Consider the following 20852-nt stretch of genomic DNA (forward strand, 5'->3'; position numbering starts at 1 on the left):
ATCAACCGATATAACACACGCAAAGCTGCTAGCACGGTGTCTGACACATAATAAATGTGCAATAAATGTGGAAGTCGCAGCAAAAGAGATTAGACACATATAAAAATAACCAGAACACCAAGTCAAAAATAAGTGCATCCCTCCGGTCTATTTCGCAGGAAAACTCCTCCTTCTGGACCCATCCTTCTAACAATGGGGGTACAGTGGGGAGCTGTGTTTGGGGGGAAAACACTCCCTAAATGGCAACATTTCTGAACGGGCATCCAAATGATCTGCAATCTAAGGAGTGATGATGGTCCCTACACATGTAAATTTCTGAACGCATTCAAAGAAGGTCAATCTATCTGAAGTACCCTGTTATTAAAATTCAGACTAGTCTTTGCGAGAACAATCTCCAATCGAGCCATGTAAAAATGCATCTGCTGCTGTTACTCTTCTTCCCTTCTTTAACCCCTACCCCCCCCCCACCATGTCCTTTATTTAGGAAGAAACAACAGCATGGAGTTTCTTTTCAAAGTCTTAAAATAAAAATCCCAAAAAAAGGGGATGCTGCTTATAAAACCTTTCAGAGTTGTTTGAAAAAGCAAAAAAAAAAAAAAAAAAAAAAAAAAAAATGCACGCAGAGCCAAGTGCTCGTGTCCTGGCCAAGTATAAGCCTCTGAGAACAAGAGCTTGAGGGGAGGACTGTTAACCCCATCTGCGTCGGCAGCACTAGCTCCTTCCCTTTTGCTTTGCACTGGCTGCGAGGCTCCTCGTGCCCTCAGAGAGAAGCCGGCCTGCGAGGGAAATCCAGGAATCTGCAGCCTGAAACACTCCCCGGTGCCAACCTCCAAATTCTCGTCTGTCACTTCAGACCCTGACTAGTTAGTTGACAGAGCAGCAGAATTTCAACTCCACTAGGCTTGAATGTGCTTCTGGGCAAAGAAGCAGAGCTCACCAGGAAAGGGATTTAGAGAGTTTTCTCTTGGGTATTTGTCAAACTTTTATTTCCTGGCTGTGTGCAAAGAGGGGATTCAACTTCAATTTTCCGCCCCGGCTCGGGATCCAGCCACTTACCTGAAGGTAAATAAATTTTAATAACTTCACTGTATTGCCTGATTGCATTTGTTAAACTGATTTGCATGAGCTGATAAAGCTGTCTAATATTTTTGCCTAAATAATACAGAATGATCAACTTTTTGTGTGATTTGCAGAAAAGCTACTTCATGGGGAATTTTACCGTTTGTATTCGTGTTTCCTTTTTTCCTCCAAGATGAAATAGCAAGGACTAATAAATGATGATGGTTTTAGTGAAGACCCAAGACAGAAATACAGAACTGTTGTTAGCCCGAGCAGCACTCAGATCTTGGTGAAGCCCAAATCCTGAAATGTGTTTTGTAGAAATACTTCACTAAAGTATAAAATAAACCATAAAGAAAGTAGTTTTAAAAAAACAACTTTCAAATAAAATAATCTATTTTCCATGTTTATATTATCGAAAGTTCTTTACTTCTATAGTCCCAGTCTGTACCTAATAGTAATGTAGAAATGGAATCTTTAGCTTTTCCAAAAGGCAGGAAAATCTCTCTGATAGCATATTCTTATTTGATTATTTCTGAGTTAGTGTGATTGTTTGTTATCCCTTTCCTGACTCCCTTTTATAGCTTTAGAACGAATTGTGTCTCGCCTCCTACTAGTATTGCTAAGATGCACACACAGATATAAAATTTCTCTAATTCTTGATGATGCTTTCCTTAGAAAAGCAAAGGGGAGGGGACTTAAAGAGCGAAAGAGATTACGATAACTCATAAGGTACCATCATTTCTGACTCTCTCTTCTAAAATAAAACAATAATGCAAGCCGTGCTTATTCATTTCTCCCAGGTATTAAAGGTTACCCATCAGGAGAAAACCACACTTTCAACTACAGATCCACACTGTGGAAACCGTACACCAGGAGGTACTGCAGAAAGAGTATCTCTTTTGCACTGCCTTTAATCTGCAGAGGTTAAATATGTCACCTTGGCATTGTATCTGAGCTCTCCTCTGGCCCAGAGCCTAAGCACACTGAATAGAAATGTTCACTCAGTCCAACTCAGCAGAAATCTTTTTTTTTTTTTCAGTTCTCCCTTTTCTCATGGATACCAGTTTTTTTTCAGTTCACAGTTTACTTGGTTAAACCTTGGTGGTTATGACTATGGTTAACTATGATTTAAAAAAAAAAAAGACACCCCTCTTTGGAAAGATTTAAGTTTATATTTCTGTGCATTCAACAAGATCTAGCAAAGCAGAGCAGTCTATTTCATTCACTTATCATCCAATCAACTAATGCTGCTTTCCACATTTTGGAAAAGCGTATGTACGTGTTATTCAGGAATCTTGCCTTCTTCTTCCAGAGAATTTTTGTACAGCCATCGAGCAGTTAGCGTTCTGGGGTTTCTTTCCCAAGTCCTTTGGGATTTAATTCCCAGTAGCCTCTCATGGTGCCATTTCACTTAACAACTAAGTAAAAATATTAAATAGCGATGACAGAAATGAAATGAATAGTGATGTATCTGGACAACTCCAGAACATGATTCATTTCATTTCCTCTTGACTGGTATTTTTACTCAGTTGATCTGAACATTGCTATTTTAGTTAAGTTTATTCCAATGTCCGGAACACGTTAAGAACATTTTTCCATCAAGTAGAACATAAATAACTTGCTAAAAGACTTGAGCTGTACTTAGCCCTCACATATCACTCTGGAAGGATCTTCAGTGGGGGAGACCCCCATACATCCAGGAGAATTTCTCCGGAAGGCCTGGCTGCCCAAGACATGCCCAACCAGGCCAGGATCTGGTTCTTACATGGTTCACAGGGCATCTTCTGAGCTTGTGATAGGAGTGCCACCTGAGGCTAGCCTGGCTTTTGTCTTAGGCATCAAAAAATGGACAGAACTCTGGAAAACAGACTGTGTGGTCTCGACTAGTTACTCCAAAGGTAGAGAGACAGTCTAATAAAGTGAAGAAGGCCATGGGCTCTGGTTTATATCTGACCATATAGAACTGGTTTATATATGACAGTGTAGACCTGGTTTATATTCAAGCTTTACCACTGAATAGCTCTGTGACTTTGGGCAAACAACTTAACCTCTTTGTGCCTGAGTCTTTTCATTTGTGGAAATGGGATCATAAAATTAGGAGCTACCTGAGAGATTTATTATAAGAGTTAAGGGAAGAAAACTGCTATGCTTGGTACATTAAAGCAATCAGTTAATCATGGCTAATACGAAAGTACTGGCCTACCTATAGGTCCCTACTGAAACTCCATAGAAAGGGAATTGACAACAGATTTTCCCCCTTGGTTTCTTCCTTGTACTTACACATGTTGCTCTATAATAAAATGTCAATGTCAGGTCTGCGCCTCAGAGTCAGCACAGCAGAGTGGACAGAACTTGGGTTCAGAGTTTAGCGCCCCTGGGCTGGAATCCGACTCTGCCTCCTACAAGCTTTGTGAGCCCGGGCAGTCACTTCATACGTCCGGGACTCAGTTTACCCATCTGTGAAGCAACATGGCGATCGTAATACCTACAAATGGGGTTGCTGTGGGAATCAAATGAGAGGTTTATTAAATGCCACGTATAGGACCCGGCAGAGTGCTAGACACACAGGAAATTTTACTCATTGCTTAGAAGAAATCTCATCTATCAGTGAGGCCTCGGTGAACGTACATTCATGATTTTTCTGGTAGTAACGTTGGGGGATCAAGAAGGAAAGATTCTTCGAATTGTCTTGTTGGAAATCCAAAGAAATGTCCAAATAAATCTGACACTACCCTTTCCCTCTGGGGGCAGGGAAGGCTCTTTACTGCTTCATCAATTAGTATCTTCTTAATGGCCGAGTCAAATGGAACCCAAGAGAGGGCTGTGTTTCAGCTCGCCATCACTCAGGGGGAGAAGTGCTGCTTTGCAGTGGATCCTGTTTTATTGACCCACTTGGACAGGGAAGAAGGCCCCCAACATTTTGTCTTTCTTGTACTTTCTAAAGGCAAGAATAGGGCTTTTGACTTGCTCTAGGGGGTGTTTTTTTCTTCTCTAACTGAAATCCAAACGAAAGAGTTTTTTTGTTGTTGTTTTTTTGTCTTTGTTTTTTTGTTTTTGTAAACCTCTCCCCATGTTCCTCGCATTGAAATGTCAGCTGCTTTTTCTGGCTGCCTGGAGCAGCAGCCTGTCGTCATAGCAATGAAAGGGTCTAGAGAAACTCCTGCTTCATGGCCTGCTCTGGGAAATAACTCTTAGTCTGCTTTAAAAAAAATCCTTCTTTAGAAATGAAGTCTCCAGTCCTGGCTTGTTTCCTTCCTATTATGCAACCAATTTAGGTACACCAATTGCAGTAGCTAAATGTTTCCTTTAAAGACTGAGTGAATAGGTATTTTTAAAAAATGAACAAGGGCTCTAAAACAGTGGCCACTTTACTATGGAACACAGGGGGAAACTGGGAACGCAAAAGAAGAGAAATAGAATTGGCCTCACTTGATAGTGCATGCCGCACACCCCGCCATAAACCCATCCTCCAAGTCCCCACTGCCTCCCCCCATCGTCACCATGTGCCCCAGCGCAGCGGTGACCTGGGAGGATTCTGGGGCAGGCTGCCTGGACCCCAATCCTGAGACTCCTACTTTCTGGTTTCTTTAACCTTATCCACTCTGTGCCTCTGTCTTCTCATCTGTGACAGTCACAACATTGTCATGGGTACCAAATGAGGCATTTATTACAGTGTCTAATGAACAACCCGTGGTAAAGGTTGGCTGCTAAACTTGAGGGCCTCAGTTTCCCCCACTTGTGACATGAGGATTAACAGCGAATTCTTAAGATCATTGTTTGATTAGCTAAGACGATGAGTGTAAGTGCTCCATAAGTAGTAGCTATTATTATAGCTTTTTTTTCTTGGTTAGACATAAAACTGATAGGAATGGCCTTTTTGAACTTGGAATCTCCCAGTGAGTAAATTCCAACGAATAGAGGCTTCAGAAATATCATTTCATAAACGTGAACCACTGAATGTCTAAGGAGAAAAAAAGAAATAATTATGATTCTTTGCACATATAAAGAGTAAAAAGACCTCTCATCTTGATTAACACTAGGGCGAAAGTATTAAAACATCATATCTTTCATTAAAATACCTTTATTAAAGTTTCTGTTTCAGTTTCTCCAGCATTTTCCAGGTCATGCAATTATATAGATAAGCCATATTTTTATCTTACGTTTCAAGCAACTCATGTATTCGGTCTATACCATTCAAAATGCCAGATATTCAGCAGGAAGCAAAACTATAGAGGGGCTGTGTTCTTGTGGAGCTTACCGTGTAGTTAGGGAGATGGTCATTAATCAAATTATCACATGATTTGAATATGAAATATGAAAAAACTGCATATGCCCAAACATAGATGGCTTGGAATACAAAGCCATCTTTATTTTTCTAATGAAAAGATCCCCAGCCAAAGATTTTGGCCAACCTAAGTGTACAAATGGATAATGTAATGTATACTCAGGATATTTAATCTATGGCTATACTTACACAATTAAAATGTCATTTTTACTTTCAATATTGTAAACTTGTAAAACTGACTTTTTTCTTTTTTTTAAATTTCACGCAACAGTTTTGTTAGAACTCTTCACATGCATCTTTAACGCCATGTGTGTGTTCCCTGGGTCCACTCTGTAATTATCTAATACTGAGCACATCGTCAATCCTTATGCAAGTTGCTTATAACACAATTTTGAAAAATTTGCTGATGCCACAGATTTAAGCCCCAGGCATAAGTCCTCAGCCCGGGCTGATGCTCTCCACATATTAATTACTTACTATATTGCTGTTTCCACTGCTCTTTAAAGGGCTTATGTAAAACCACCTGAATCTTTAAGTGTGGTTTTCTAAAACTGTATAATTCCAACACTTATGATAATGAAGTCATACCTCGGGAATAATGACTAAATCTGTTTTAAATATCTTTATCTCTTTTTTCATCCATGCTGCCAAGGTGACCTTCCTAAGAACAAAAATAAGCTTTGCCTGGGATGGTTTATGGTTGTTTTCTTAAATGGTGCCCTGTTGCTCAAAAGGAAGAAATGGAGACAGTGGCCCTTAGTATAAGAGACTGGAGAAGCACTAGAATGTGGAATTCTGGTTAGTCCCCGAGCCCCCGCAGGCATGAACTGTGTCTATCCCTAGCTCGGACCCACATGCTGGTAGGGTCAGTGAGGAAGGACGTCTGGCAGCCGAAGGTCACAGACTGAGAAAAGTCTGTGTCACTGAGTCTGAGAATATCATATACACTCACGGGGCTAGGACATCTTGATGTCAGACGGTGACTCAGCAGAGAACTCAAAATAGCAGAGCCTCTTTTTCATCCTTCAGATGACTGTAACGCCAAGCCAGAGAAGCTCTCCCCAGAGACTCATTAATACTTTAAAATCCCTAAAGCATCAGTGTGGACTCTGAATCAGGTAATAGCACGTATATGTTAGCCAAAATATGACTAAGAGATGTGCCCTCTCAGAACAAAGCCTTTGAGTATCATGCAAAGACGAGGTGAGGGAGAATGTTCTGTTCAAATCTCATTATGAAGTACCTGTAATAATCACTTTGTTTATTACATTTCCCAGAAAGGGAATTTTTTCATAGTTATTCTAATCGCTAAAAATAGCAGCCTACAGGCTTCCTCTGATATAAGCAAATTCAACAGAAGATACCTGGCCTTATTTGGAAGTGGGGATGTACCTACTCCAGGAAATGATACACCAACAGTAATAAGAAAAAGAAAGTAACAGGGAAAACAGTCAGCACAAACCTCTCATTTTTCTAGGGTACGCGGTATGTCTTTCTCAGTTCGTTTCACTTTGGACAAAAAGAGATAAACAGATCAAGTAGTCATCATCCGCCTTGAAACCCAAAAACACTAAAATAAGTTTCCCTTGGTCTAAAAGGGAAGAAGGAGGTTTTGCAAGTTTTCTTTAGGCTGCCAGAGAAGGAGCCAACAATTGGAGGGAGGGTTCAGCTACCTGGGGAAGTCAAGGCCATAGAGGAACATTCAATTAGAAAGCCTTGAACCAGTAGCTGCCAACGTTAAAATTTCCAAGGAGTCATCGACATGGCCAAAATAAAAGAGGAGTTCGATTCCTCCTTTCGGAGCTATGGATGACTGTGTTCACACCATTCAGTGTTTAGGCAGCTTGTTGGGGCTTGAGAAAAAAGGAAAGCAAAGGGAGATAGAGAGAGAAAAGAAATACAAGAATGTAAAAAGTGCCCAGTGGAGACAGATGGTTATGCTAACTAGATTCAAATGACGAGGCAACAGGCAGAACTTCAAAATCAAAATTTATCATTTTAAATTTACATGAATGTTCTCAAAAAGCTATAGGCACTGAAAAGAAATCAAATGCATATATCTACTTTGATCTAACCTTACACTAATCTAAATTTCTAGAAAGTACTATAGAAACTGAAATGGAACCCATTACAAAAAAAAAAAAAAAAAGGAACGCAAAATGAACCACAGTACCCAAAATACATTCTGGTTGTTTGTGTCAGTTCACTACTAAATCTAGATGGAGAGTGAAGTTTTAGGGTGTGCCAAATTGTAGATACCCTCCCCTTCTCTAGGAAATACAAACTTCAGGATGAAAAGACAGAGATGAGTCAGTGGGTTCCATTCAGAGGACTGTCCTATGTTCTCTACCAAATGCAATACCCACGCCACCTCTAGCTATGACGTGCACAGCTTCTGCCCTCGCCCTGAGGGACCAGGCGCTGGTCTTGGAGGTCCGAGCTGGCCTCGCTGCATCAGAGCTTGGGGCTGGTTGACACAGGCATAGCCCATTTCATCCGAGCCTTTCTGGCCAATCTCTGCGTGCTTGGCTGGGCTACGTTTCCAGCTAGAGGAGAGGGTATTCAAAGCCCCTTGCTCGCTTCTCCAGGGACAGAGCTTGTGGAGCTGTGGAGGAATCTAATTCCAACTTCCTTTCATGGTGAAATCTCATTACAACCTCTCCCATGGTGAAAACCAATCCTTTTAATACGGGTGGTGGGGGCAAAGCTAAACAAAGGGCTTCAAGCAGGGGACAGGCCTGTGTTCTGTCTTCTCTCTTAGGCAACTGTGCAGAAAGGTCGCCATGACCTTGGCTTGCCTTGCTTAAGAACAGAGGTCACAATCTCCTACTCCTCCCCACTCAACGAAAAGGAAAAAATATTTTCATATCTGATGTCAGGAGTTTTGGGAATTTTCTCTAAGATCCCTTAGTTAGATGAAGCAAATTTTGAGCCAACACCTGCTCCCTCCATATACACTTTTTTTTTTCCAGCAAGATGACTTTGCATATTGCACTTGGAATGCCATGTTAAACAAGAAAAAAGGTAGTGAGTTATTTAGGCCAATATCCTCCTGTCATGTGCTCCTGACATCTTTAATGCTATGTGTCAGCCTTTCAGCCAACCTGTAGACACTGCGGTGCTATTTGGAGGAGGGTCCCCCTGAATTCCTAAAACCTAATGGAGATAAATAGAGACAATTCTCAAAATAGTAATTTATGGAAATACATATCTTATAAGTACCTGGCGCATGTCTATAACTACTGAAATAATAAAATTACTAAGGACATTCTGTTCAAAACTCTATCACTACTGCATAATCACTCTACTCCACCAAATGTATATAAAATACAGATTTGCAGCTTATAAAGAAAAAATGAGCAAACAGCTCTGAAAGCAAAGCATTTTTAGATTCAACTTGAGTTACCTAATCATCTATGTGCTAGGGACCCAGTGGAAAGGTATCCTGAGATTACAAAAATCAGAAGAATTCACCTTAATTATAAGTCAATAAAAACCTATAACTTGTTTCAATACGCCATGTTTGGTTGAATGTTCATGCTCTCTTAACTCATTGGAATCATTTTCAGCTCTCAAGCCATTAATTCAGTGGATTCTCCCAACCTGTTATTGGGCACCAAACAACTCTGAGCTAACTCTCTCTAAATCAATGCAATAATCTGTTGGAATTCACAAGAAGCAAAACACAAATGCTGAACCCAAATGTCTTCTTTTCCTCTCTTTTTCTTCCCTGATCCCCAACTCCAACTAACAGTAGGTTTTAAGAACTTCAAAGGGGGGCACAAGTTAATCTCTTTCTAGAAAAACTTTTCAATTATTTCCTAAAATATGGAGAGAGGAAAATACTAGAAGCTTTTGTTTTAAACTAGGACGATGTTTGGTTTAAACCTTGGTACTCACAGTGATTCTGTATTCAGTAGCTTTTAGATAGGCATAAAAGTAGGGGAAGACGAGTACCAACATCAACTCACGCATGGATAAAAACAGCTGATTGATGTCTTCTTGTGTTCAGAAAACAATTTAAAGTCATTCATTTCAAAAGCAAAATTTATTTTTATGATTTGAAAAATATTCTTGCTTGGAGTGCGTAAGGCTGCGGTTCCCAACTGTGGTACTGGTCCGTGGCCTATTAGAAACCAGCCACACAGCAGGAGGTGAGCAGCAGGTGAGCGAGCGAAGCTTCGTCTGTGTTTACAGCCGCTCCCCATCACCCGCATCACAGCAGAAGCTCCGCCTCCTGTCAGATCAGCGGCTGCATTAGATTCTCATAGGAGCACGAACCATACTGTAAACTGCACATGCAAAGGATCTAGTTTGGCTCCTTATGAGAATCTAATGCAGCTGCTGATCTGAGGTGCAGCTGAGATAGGGATGCTAGTGCTGGGGAGCAGCTGCAAATACAGATCATCATTAGCAGAGAGGTTTGACTGCACAATAAATGTAATGTGCTTGAATCATCCTAACCACCCCCCATCCATGGAAAAATTGTCTTCCATGAAACCGGTCCCTGGTGCCAAAAAGGTTGGGGACTTGCCGGTGGAAGGTTACAATAGCCTGAGATCTGGATATTATTAACTTCTTTTCTTTCCCACACACAAAATTCCAGCCCATGCTTAGTCTGTTTGCTTCTTTGTTGTTTTATTTTTCTCCAATCCTGTGTGTTTGGATGGGGGCCACAGTAAGGTGTGACCCTGCCTGGTGGTGGCTGGCTGGCCTTACTGCTTCCTGGCATCTTGAGAACAGAGCTAACCACTCTAGGGACCCGTAGCCTCGTTCTTGAATGTGGGGTGGACATTTTAGTGCTGTGCAGCCGGAACTAGTAATTGTCCAAAAAAATTAACAACAGATTCCCTTGTACAGTATTATTCACCCAAAATACAACTTTGTTTCAATTTAGCTAATTAGACTACTCTTGATTAAGTAAATTTCTATGTGTTCTGGGACTAAACACCCAAAAACAGTGTTTTCTTGGAAAACATCGACTGAGCTAGCAAGCTGGGCTTCCTTTGATGTAGAAAGGACTGGAACAGAAGGGGAAAACAGGACTAATTACTTCCCAAGGCCCCAGATTAAACCCGGTGTCCTAACTCTCTAGAGACTGTAGGGAAAGAGAAAAGGAAGAACACTGTACAGCGAAAAAGGCCACTTTCCAACACCAAATGCTTCCCACGTTAGTTGCCCATATTTCTTTCTTAAGCTCTTCCATTCTATAGCATCTTCAAATCTTGTCATTCTATCAACGAAATCGTCTTTATTGGGTACTGATCACATTTAAATATTTTGTAGCTTCTGACTTTCTCCAAAGATGAGGACTGCTGAGCTCTGTTGAAAAAAAAAAAAAAAAGAAGAAGAAGAAGAAGATGATGATGATGATGATGAAATGTGCTCCAGCTAAGGCAACTCTAGAAAAGCTTAACTCGGGGCAGTTCTGGGAGTAGGAGGCAGCTTTGTTGACAGGGGATCTGAAAATATTAAAACTCGTGAATTCTAAATCTTAAATCAAGGGTCGTATTGGTCAAGGGCTTGGCAAAGAAATGATGGATCCAGGCAGGAAACTCAAATTTGGGAATTTGAGGAGAGTGTAATTAAAGAGTGATTTACCAAGGTGTGGGGAGGGGATAGAGAAGCCACAGAGATTGTGGAACAGACTGGTAAGAGCTGAGCTTGTACGTGTGAGAGGAGGGAATATTTTCTGAACCCAGACAGGAAATGCGAAGTGACAGGGTCACCAAGAGGCGCTGTGACCTTCAGGAGAGGGACACAGACACCTGCAGGGAACTGAGAAATATATTCCCCAGCCCTACTTTCCTCCTTCCGTTAAATTCCTCCTCATGGTACTCCCCACTGGCTGACCCCAGCAGAAACCACTGGGCAGGAGAAGCTGTCCATACCCCAGATAGGTCCTGGACAGCAGGCAGGGTGGAGAAGGGGAGCGTGGATGAAGAGGGCATGTGGAAAAGCAAAGGGAAGGGGTTTAGACAGTCAGGGGGGAAGATCTCTTCCCTGGGTGGGAGAGGAAGAATTTACAGCTGTGGATAAGCTGTGTCTTTTCCTAGCTTCAGGGAATCTTTCTAGACCTTTCCCTTTGAAGGCATAAATAAGCTTTGGGTTTTCACCCTATTTGCAAAGAACTCCTCAGACTCCAGCCATAAAATCCATTAGGGTTTATCGTGTCTGCTTCTTTGAGAGAAGGCAGGTAATGAGTAAGGTTGCACCGCTGGGACAAGCAACTGTTTCCCCTATTAAATGTCTTGGCCCTCACCAAGGTACGTGAGAAGCCTGGGCCATGTGCTGAACCCTGAAGGGACCTCTGTTTGGACAGAGTGCTTTCCTGAGTGGGAAACAAGAGCTAAATACTCGTTAAAGCACACCATTATTCCCCAGAGGTTCCCAAAACCATGAGAATGAGGCTACTTGGAACTCTTCTTGGGTATCCTTTGCTGTTTTTCTTATTCCTGGAAGAGAACTACCCACAATGAATAATTCTTGGTCCATTCACAGAGCTGAAAGCCCTTGCAATTCCTCTCCCAACTAGCGGAATTTAACAACTGGCTTACTCTATTAACAAAAGAGAGACAATTTCCACTGGGTCCAAAGAGGTTTCATACTATACTGGTAGAGTTTAACTAATAAGGGAAATTGAAATAAGAGCAGTCAAAGGAGAAAGCCAGGAACCAGGCATTCAGGGGAGAGAAATTCCAGGGAGGTGGAGAAGAAAATAAATTAAGAGGTAAAGAGAAGAGCTAAAGGCAGAAAAACAATAGGATTGATTTATCTGATCATTTCAGGGTCTAGACTTAAAAATGGTGACTTGTCATGCTATTCACAGCATGAAGCAAATTATTCAGGTATTATTAAGTCCTACAACATCACAAATGCCACAGGTCCCCAGGTAAGCCATACTTAGGAGTGGATTCAGGCTTTGTGAAGCCAGGAATTTACACAAATCTGTGGGACCTTCTTTTGTAAAGAGAAATCAACTTTTTGTAAAGTTGAAATCAGGTACAGGACTTTGCATGGTGCGAGTGAGGGACCCTAAAACTTAAGCCTCGTAGTTTTGCGGTACATCCACTCTGGTGATGCTCATATGTCTGTACCCCAAAGAATATGCAAAAAGGTGGGGGGGGGGCAGATAAATGTGAATATGAGCAAATCTTGCATTCGTGGAGGAGAAAATAAAAGGACAGATTTTATAGTAGGACTTGAGCAAAGAAAAACAAATATGGCCAAAATGATTTTTCCCACAACACCGCGGGGCAGGGAGCAGCAGAGACTCTCTGAGGGGCTTGCAAATGTCTGAGGAAAAGAAGAGAGAACGTGTTCTTTTCTCCCAGCCCGTATGGAGTTCTGGGCTGCGACACAGTGAGATCAGTGAGTGGTAGGATAAGATGAGCAACTCTGAAAGGCATGATGAGGAGGTGTGGACAGGCGGCTGTCACACGAGCCTGCCTCAGATAAGCCTGTGTGGATTCGCTAAATATAATTAAAGTAATCCCTCAATGACACATTAGAGAAGAGGAGGAATGTACTAATTTCTACTGAGCAAGGGAGAAGTAGATCTTTGAGAATGTCCCTGAAAGCCATTTGTGTGTGTGTCCTTTGGCTTCCATGTTCCTCATTCATGCCTGGGCACAGTGGCGAAGAGAGATGTTCAGGGAGCTCTCCCTGGATGGAAACTTCTATGCAGCAGAGGTGAGGTCACAGGTGGGAACACACAGGTGGTATATAGGTAAAGCTAAGCAGCTCAGCACCTGGCATATAGTAAAAATCCCCCAAAAATATATAAGCCATTGTATTAGCTACTATTAAATCATCAATTAAAAATGCACTTTTTCAGTAAGATAATACTTTGATGAACATAATTGATTCTGATACTAAAGAATATACTTGAGTGCTGTTCCCCATGAAAATATTTAATGTTTATTCCAAGGACATATTGCTGCTTACAAACTTAGTGACTTAAAACAACAATTGTTTCATAATGTCTCGAGATTTTGTGGGACAGGAATTTGAGCAGGTCACTCGGAGGTACCCAGCTGGCAGGTGAGCTGGTCTGGGGTGCCCAAGATGGTTCCGCTCACGTGTCCTGTGCATTTGCAAGGACAGACGCAAAGCTAAGATTGGCAGGGACTGTTGAACAGTGTCTTCTGTGGCATGGCGGTCTCTTACCAAGTGTCTCGGGACTCCCAAAATGAGTTTTCCAAGAAATCCAGGTAAAATCTCCTCGTCTTCTTATGACCCAGCCTCAGAAGTCCTAGAACATCACTTCTTCCTCAACCAACTGGTCAGGTGAGGCACTAAAGCCAGGCCAGATTCAAGGAGAGGAGAATTAGACTCCACCTCTCAATGGGAGGAATAGCAAAGAATTTACAGCCATCTTTACCGCATTTACATATTAAATGAGAAATATAAGAAATTATCTCAAGACAGCTACCCATGGGAGTTAGAACAGAGTTGACATTTGTGCGTGTTTTGTTCCTAACGGGAGACCTATTTCTACCCTGCTAGATGACTCATCTGGATGTTTGTTTGATTGGCACGTGGCCCAGCCAATAGAAAAACTTGAAGCATTTGAAATTCCAAATACAGGATTTCCCCAGAAAGGCCATATCTATGAAATGCAGTCTAGCTGTCACCTTTTAAAATTCCAGATGAAGTTCTCCTGAAAGTTGGGTAATGAGACACTCCAACAAAATAAATAAATTAAGAATAATTAAAACAAAAAGACATCCTGTTCCTAACAGAAGGAAAGGTTCTCCACAATCCCTCATCTTTAACTTCTCTAAATCCATGAAAAGCAACATTGAGATGAGGAAAGAAAGAAAGAACTTAAGGACTCTAAGTAAAGGGATGAATTAAAGTCTCTGTGAATTATTAATTATTGGGGTTATTAAGCCATCTTCTGCTTTATGAGTGTTTCAAAGAAATGATAACATCTTTCATTTAATTTTTACAGTTGGTGAAATTACCAAATAACTATATGATCACATGAGTCTCAAAACAACTCTAGAAGATAAACGAGAAAGGTACTATTATTTTTCCTATTTGGCAGAGGAAGAAACCAGCGACTTGACCAAAGTCTCTTGCCTGGTAAAAGGCAGTTCAAGTCCGGAACTTAGATCTTCCAATTCCACACCAAGCGTTCTTTAAACTGTGCTGCTGCCTTTGAATAAGCTCAGACATTTGGGCAAAAAAAGCATCTATCTAATTTCACATCAGTACTGCATATTTAAGCCTTCAAGAATAATAAGTACGCATTCAAAAATGTGTTTCATTTCTGCATTTTTCACCTAGAGTTTTATATTCTCTTTCGGCAAAATAGTCTGCATTTTGTAGCCAGTGTATACCAAATTGGAATGTCTCAAAATAAATGACTTTTTGCTTATCCAAGAATAAATGGTATTCATCATACTTAGCAAGGACATCATGGTTTTGATTTTCAAAGTACTTTGCAAGCATCAGCTCATTAAGCCTCCCTGAGTCTTCAATATGACAGTCATTTTCAAAATATCTTTCATTTCCTAGGAAAGTTCTCCATTCTGTCTTATTTATACAAATCAGCACATTTGTTCAGTTCTTAAAATAAGAATCTAAAGGCCATGAAATTATTTTGATCAATGTGCAGCAAACACAATTATCTCAGTAAGACAAAAATGTCCACAGCCTGGTCTGAAGGACCAAATGGAACACAGCAGAAGAACTCAGGGCTGTTTAAAGTCTAGATGTTGGAATTTCTCACAAGGTCCTTCAAAAATATAACATGGGCATCTTCTTTATCAATGAAACTTGAGGTGGTTTCCTGCTTAGATCATTCTAAATGGCATGACCATATTCTGCCTTTAAATTTTGTTTTCAATTTCACAATGGAAATAAACTCCTAAAAAATCATTTCACCCCGGGATTCAGTAATAATCAGGGACCATGCAAGAAATCTTGGGCTCTCAAAAAGCCTGCAGAACTGGCCATCTGAGGTTATACGGAAAACCCTATACTTGTTCTATCCCTTAGAACGTCTTCCCTACAGCTATGCCAGGATTCTTAGCCGTTCAGCAGCTCCTTTGGGTTAAGACCAAAGCAAAAATATCTCTTACCTGAGAGTAGAAAGACATTAATTCAGGAATATTCTTATCTTCCAAGTATGCACTGGATACATATAAAAAACTAGGATTTAAATGTATGGACTATAGCACAGGTGAATTTGTTTTTCACGAGTAAACTAAATGGGAAAAATAGCAAAGAATAGTAAATATGTTCTTCAATTTCTTGTTCTTTACTTCTCCTTTCCCTAAAACATAGAAAATGCTTGGATGACCACATTTGAATACAAATAAAAATTTCCTGTTACTGCACATTCTTCTTCAGCTACCATCTTACCCTCCTTCCTTTCAAAGCCAATCTTTTTTAAAGAGTGGTCTACACTCACTGTCCCCATGACCACCTATTCACTCTCCAATCACTAAGCTGGGCATGGTGGCTCACATCTGTAATTCTAGCACTCTGGGAGGCCAAGGCAGGAGGATCACTTGAGTTCAGGAGTTCGAGACCAGCCTGAGCTAGAGCGAGACCCCCACCTCTACTAAAAATAGAAAAATTAGTTGGGCATAGTGGTGCGCACCTGTAGTCCCAGCTACTTAGGAGGCTGAGGCAGGAGGATGGCTTGAGCCCAGGAGTTTGAGATTGCTGTGAGCTATGATGATGCCACTGCACTCTACCCAGAGTGACAGAGTGACAAACAAAACAAACAAAAATCTCACTCTCCAATCACCGCAGCCTGCCTTCCACTGACACCTCTACAACAAACTGCTCCCACTGATAACCTCCGTATTTCCAAAGACAGTGGATAATTTCCTGGCCTCGTTTGCTTTGAACTGTCTGTGATATTTAACACTTCCTTTTTCTTATGTGAATTTCCTTTCTCTCATTGTTTGTATCTTCAGCTCTTCCCACCCTATGATGGAACCTAATGATCCTCCCTCACTAGGGTTCTGGCTCCAGCCCTTCCTCCACTCCGTGCATGGCAGCTTCTCATGCCAATAGCACCCAAACTATATCTGGAGGTCCAACTCTAAGCTCACCTCCAGACCTATTCACCCAAGTATCTACTAGATATCTCTACTCAAATTCAAGAAGCCCAAAACTAATCGATTACCTTTCTTCTAAAACTAGATCTTCCTCCTGTAATCCCTCATCTTGGTGATTAACACCATCATTCACCCAGTTATTCAAATTAGAAATGTGATCACTCAAGACTCTTCCTTCTCATAGTCCCACAATATCTGTTATAATCGGTCATTGAGTTGTATGTATTTTTCCTTTAGTTATGTATTAGAAATAATCCAGGGGTGTGCTGGTAAGTGTTTAACAGCTGGTTTGAGGAGGGATGGATAGAATTTGATGCTTTTCATGGTGTGAGTTTCCCACCGTGACTGGTTCTGGGCTAACAATATGACATTATTGAACAGAATTGAGAAGAGTCACACACATGATATAGTATCTCCACCTACAGATATAACGGGTATAAATAACCTCAAGAGAGTAGATAATAGTAAAATCATTATGAAGTGATGAGTTGTGAGTATTTATATCCTTTCATTTTAATTTTTACATGAAACCTCTGGATTTTAAAATACTGGTTTGAAACATACAGTGCCTACCAAACCAAACCTATCCACAGCAACCCCCCCAAATCACAGGTTGCCAAGGGAGGGCGTCAATGGTTAGGTGAACATTGACATCCTCTAGCCCATGACTCCGTGGCAGTGCCATGTTCTATTACTAAAACTCTTCATTGAATGAGTATTTTTCTCTACCATGAAGGAGGCCGTTTGTTTTACCCAAACCTGACACACCATATTACTTCATTTCATGCCTTTCATCTTCATTACAAATACTCACAAATCTTGAGACCTGAGATCTCCATAGAGCTTTTACGCACAGCCCTAAACGGAGGTAGATTTTGCTGAACACAGATGGTCCAAGAAATCAAGGGGTCATTTTCACAGGGACACAATTGAGTAAGAACTGTCATTAATCTGTCTTTTCAGACATGTTAGTCCACAAAGATAGCAATTAGCCTCGAATACAAAGGACAAGACTGAGCTCAGCATTGGCTAAGATTATCTTTGAATCTTTCATAAGGAAACTTTTACCTACCACCGATTATTTTCTTGGTTCACAGGTCTAGAAAGCATGAAGACTGTGCTTTTTTTCCTCTCCATCTTGGGAACGGTAGCTGCAATCCCGGTAAATTTCCTTTCTTCTGTTGTCAAATCTCTCTCCCCCTGACATTTAGTTTAGAAATCCTCCATTTAAAAAAAAAAATTTTCTTATTAGTGGTTTGAAATTCTCTTTTGTATTTTAATTATATTCTTTTTTGCCCAAGCAATGAATGGATAACTAGAAAAAAATCGATCTAATATAGTTTTTAAAAAAACTTTTTTCAGAACTATCAGTTTCTACAAGATGCAATACATAGGCAGCAGAAAGTGTGAGCTATCAGTTTTTAGCCACAGAATATGCCCAAATACCAACGGGACAGAAATAAATAAATTCTCTTACAGGAGCTCATCACAGTGGTATTATAAATCTAACAATTTCACTTCGAGTGCATGTCACACTCTCCAGCTGCATTTTCTTCAAGATTAATATAGACTGGCTGAGAAATTTTGGAAGTCTGTAATAAAAACAGAAACCGATTGGTTAGGGGCAGGAAATGATATGGTAATCATAAATTGGCTCCAAACTCATCCCTGGGGGACTGTCCAAGCAAGCACGCTGAAAGTAGGTAGGACTAGAACATTCTCTTCTTCGTGGTCGGACATCCTGGCCCCATCAATCGTACAGCAGTAAAGCAGCCGTACACAAATTAGATCATTTGAGACCATGTCAGCAGCCTCAAATCAAAATGAAAGTTAAATTAAAAAAAAAAGTGGAACCATGGCTTGAATGATCATTTCGAATGATCCACAGATGATCTATTTTATCATCCTTAATTAAAACAAAAGATTTGTGCCATTTTTTTTTCTTTTTCATCAAATGGAGGCATCAGCCTCCTTTAAACAGACAAAACTATTTCTCCATTGTCCCTCCCTCCCTCCCTTTCTAGGTCTAAGATTCTGCCCTTGCTTTTTGGAGAAGTAAGTTGGTGGCTAGCTTCTGGTTGACAGATGTGTCAGCAAAAACAAACCCCATGCCACCCACACCAAGAAGTTCTTAGAAAAGAGAATTTCTGACCACAACTAAGAATCAGGCTTAAGTAGCATGGAGCTACTCCAGCTGAAATTATACATTGTAGCCCGAAATTGGAAAAGTGGGACAAATTAACGTTCAACACAGAAAGGAACTCCCACAAAACCATTGTTTTCTCCTAGAACTGTGTTTTGCCCTTGGAGCAGTTGCTGCTATGTAAATAGGCATCAAAAAGTGTCTTTGAACCAAGTGTTGGAATAACACACCTACATACAGACACATTCTAGATGTTTCATCTCCGGGGCAATTTATTATCAGGCAGACCCAGCCAAATGCTGAAAAGATAAATATCTTCTCATAGGCTTGACCTATTAAAAATTTGCTATTATTTCCCCAGCCTGCCTGAATTCTCCAGATATAAGTGAATTCTGTGTGACTGGGAGATTCCAGATGAATTTCCAGAGGGCTTGTTAAATAAATGTAGATACGGGCATAATGATAAAACAGAATTTCCATTTCAGAATATTTCTGGAAGAACAAAAGTTTCTATGTTTTTGTACATTTCTTCCTGCTTGGGGGGGGCAGGGAAAAGAGTGAGGGGGTGGGTGAGAGTGAACAGTTCTCCACTAACAGGCTTAAAATCTCCCCATCCATTGCCTTCCATGATGCCCCGTTGACAAACTCACCAACGTGAACACCTTTGTTTCTGCTTTTCCTTCTTTTTTATAGCTCCTTTAGAAATCTTTTTTCAAATATTACTCCCTGTAGTAGATAATAGCATAAGAAGCAAGAGAGCAAACCAAATCTAAAATAAATCCTGTCCTCTATGGCTTTCTTTGTATTACACAATCTGCACTACCGGACCTGCTAATAGAATCAAAATGAGTCAATCCAAAAATAATCTGAGTTTTATACTTAACACCTGGGTATGTTTTGCCGTCTGAGTGTGCAGACATCTCTATAATAAAGATCACTAGGTATTTGCCTCGGATGTTGGGCAGTGCATGTTATAACCACTGTATGGTATTACTACTAGCAATGGTCATTTGCAGTTGAGTAACTCCTTAGAATTTATGAGATAGTTTGGATACATAACCTTATTTTGATATTTCTGCTCACTTGATATTTCTTGCCACCTTGAGAGATAGCAGGGTGGAAATTAATGCCCTACCTACAGATAGTAAGTAACAGAGTCAAGACTTGAAGGGAGACCTCTTACCTCCAAGAGCAGTTGCTCAACTTCTCCATCATCCATCACTGCCCAGCTCTTAACCTGTATCTCCAATGATGCTAGAAAGAGACAGAGCCATCCCTCTAGTCGCAATAATATTCCATAGCTGCCCGTCCCTACTAGGCTCAGTGCCCTGTTTTACACCGTTTTTTAATTAATTCTAAATTGTTTTTCATTAAAAGATTTCCTAATCAATGTTAAGGTCAATAGTGTTAAGAAAGGAAATAAATATTAAATCAAAAGGTTTATAACATTTTCTGCTAATTGTCAGTGAGTACTTAGATGTTAAATTAAGAAACGGTATAATACGATATCCTATGGTTAATTTTATTTGACTTCAGCTTTCTGATAAACAACACTTTTCAAAATGAGGAAGTGTGAATGCTTTGTAAAAGTTTGAAAAACACAGGAAATAATTCCAAAACTCAAAAATGACCTTTATTGAAATCCTTTGGTTCTATTTTCACCCAGGCTCTGTGTATATAACTTCTTCTTAAATATGATTGAGATTCTTCTTTCACCTAACATTATATTCTGGGATTTGTCTGTATCCTCAAAAACTCTAGAGAATATCTTTTAATTGAGGTTATGAGTGAAGTATATTGCTACTAATAATCATGACAACAAGAGTACCTAGCAATTTTTAAAATTAGCATCTAGACATGAATGACACAAACTTGTTTTAATTTTTTCAGACAAACGCAAAGTTCTTATCTGATCATTCCAATCCAACTGCTGAAACAGTGACATCTGACAACACTGAAATCCCCATTTTAAGGGATGATGATGGAGAAAATGAAAAGGAAACTGTAGTATCCATAGAAGACCATCCCAACTATGAGGTAAAAATAGTATCATCATATTAGTATAATTTAATTCTCCAAATGTCTCAGTTTCGGCCGGGTGCAGTGGCTCACACCTGTAATCCTAACACTCTGGGAGGCCAAGACAGGAGAATCGCTTGAGATCAGGAATTCGAGACCAGCCTCAGCAAAAGCAAGACTCCATCTCTACTAAAAATAGAAAAAATTAGCTGGTCATGGTGGCACATGCCTGTAGTCCCATCTACTCGGGAGGCTGAGGCAG

General features: G+C 40.4%; 1 protein-coding gene across 1 annotated transcript in view; it reads left to right on the plus strand.

The window, feature by feature from the left end:
- Nucleotides 1-712: 712 nt before the first annotated feature.
- SPARCL1 (SPARC like 1) overlaps nt 713-20852 on the plus strand; it is a 33748-nt gene continuing 13608 nt past the window's right edge. Inside the window, exons 1-3 of the mRNA XM_069485522.1 lie at nt 713-1062; nt 17526-17590; nt 20462-20608. Of these exons, the coding sequence (XP_069341623.1) occupies nt 17537-17590; nt 20462-20608 (201 nt within the window). The 5' untranslated portion in view covers nt 713-1062; nt 17526-17536. The remainder of the gene's footprint in view (nt 1063-17525; nt 17591-20461; nt 20609-20852) is intronic.

Source organism: Eulemur rufifrons, chromosome 13 (assembly GCF_041146395.1).
Source record: "Eulemur rufifrons isolate Redbay chromosome 13, OSU_ERuf_1, whole genome shotgun sequence".
In the NCBI taxonomy this organism is placed as follows: domain Eukaryota; kingdom Metazoa; phylum Chordata; class Mammalia; order Primates; family Lemuridae; genus Eulemur; species Eulemur rufifrons.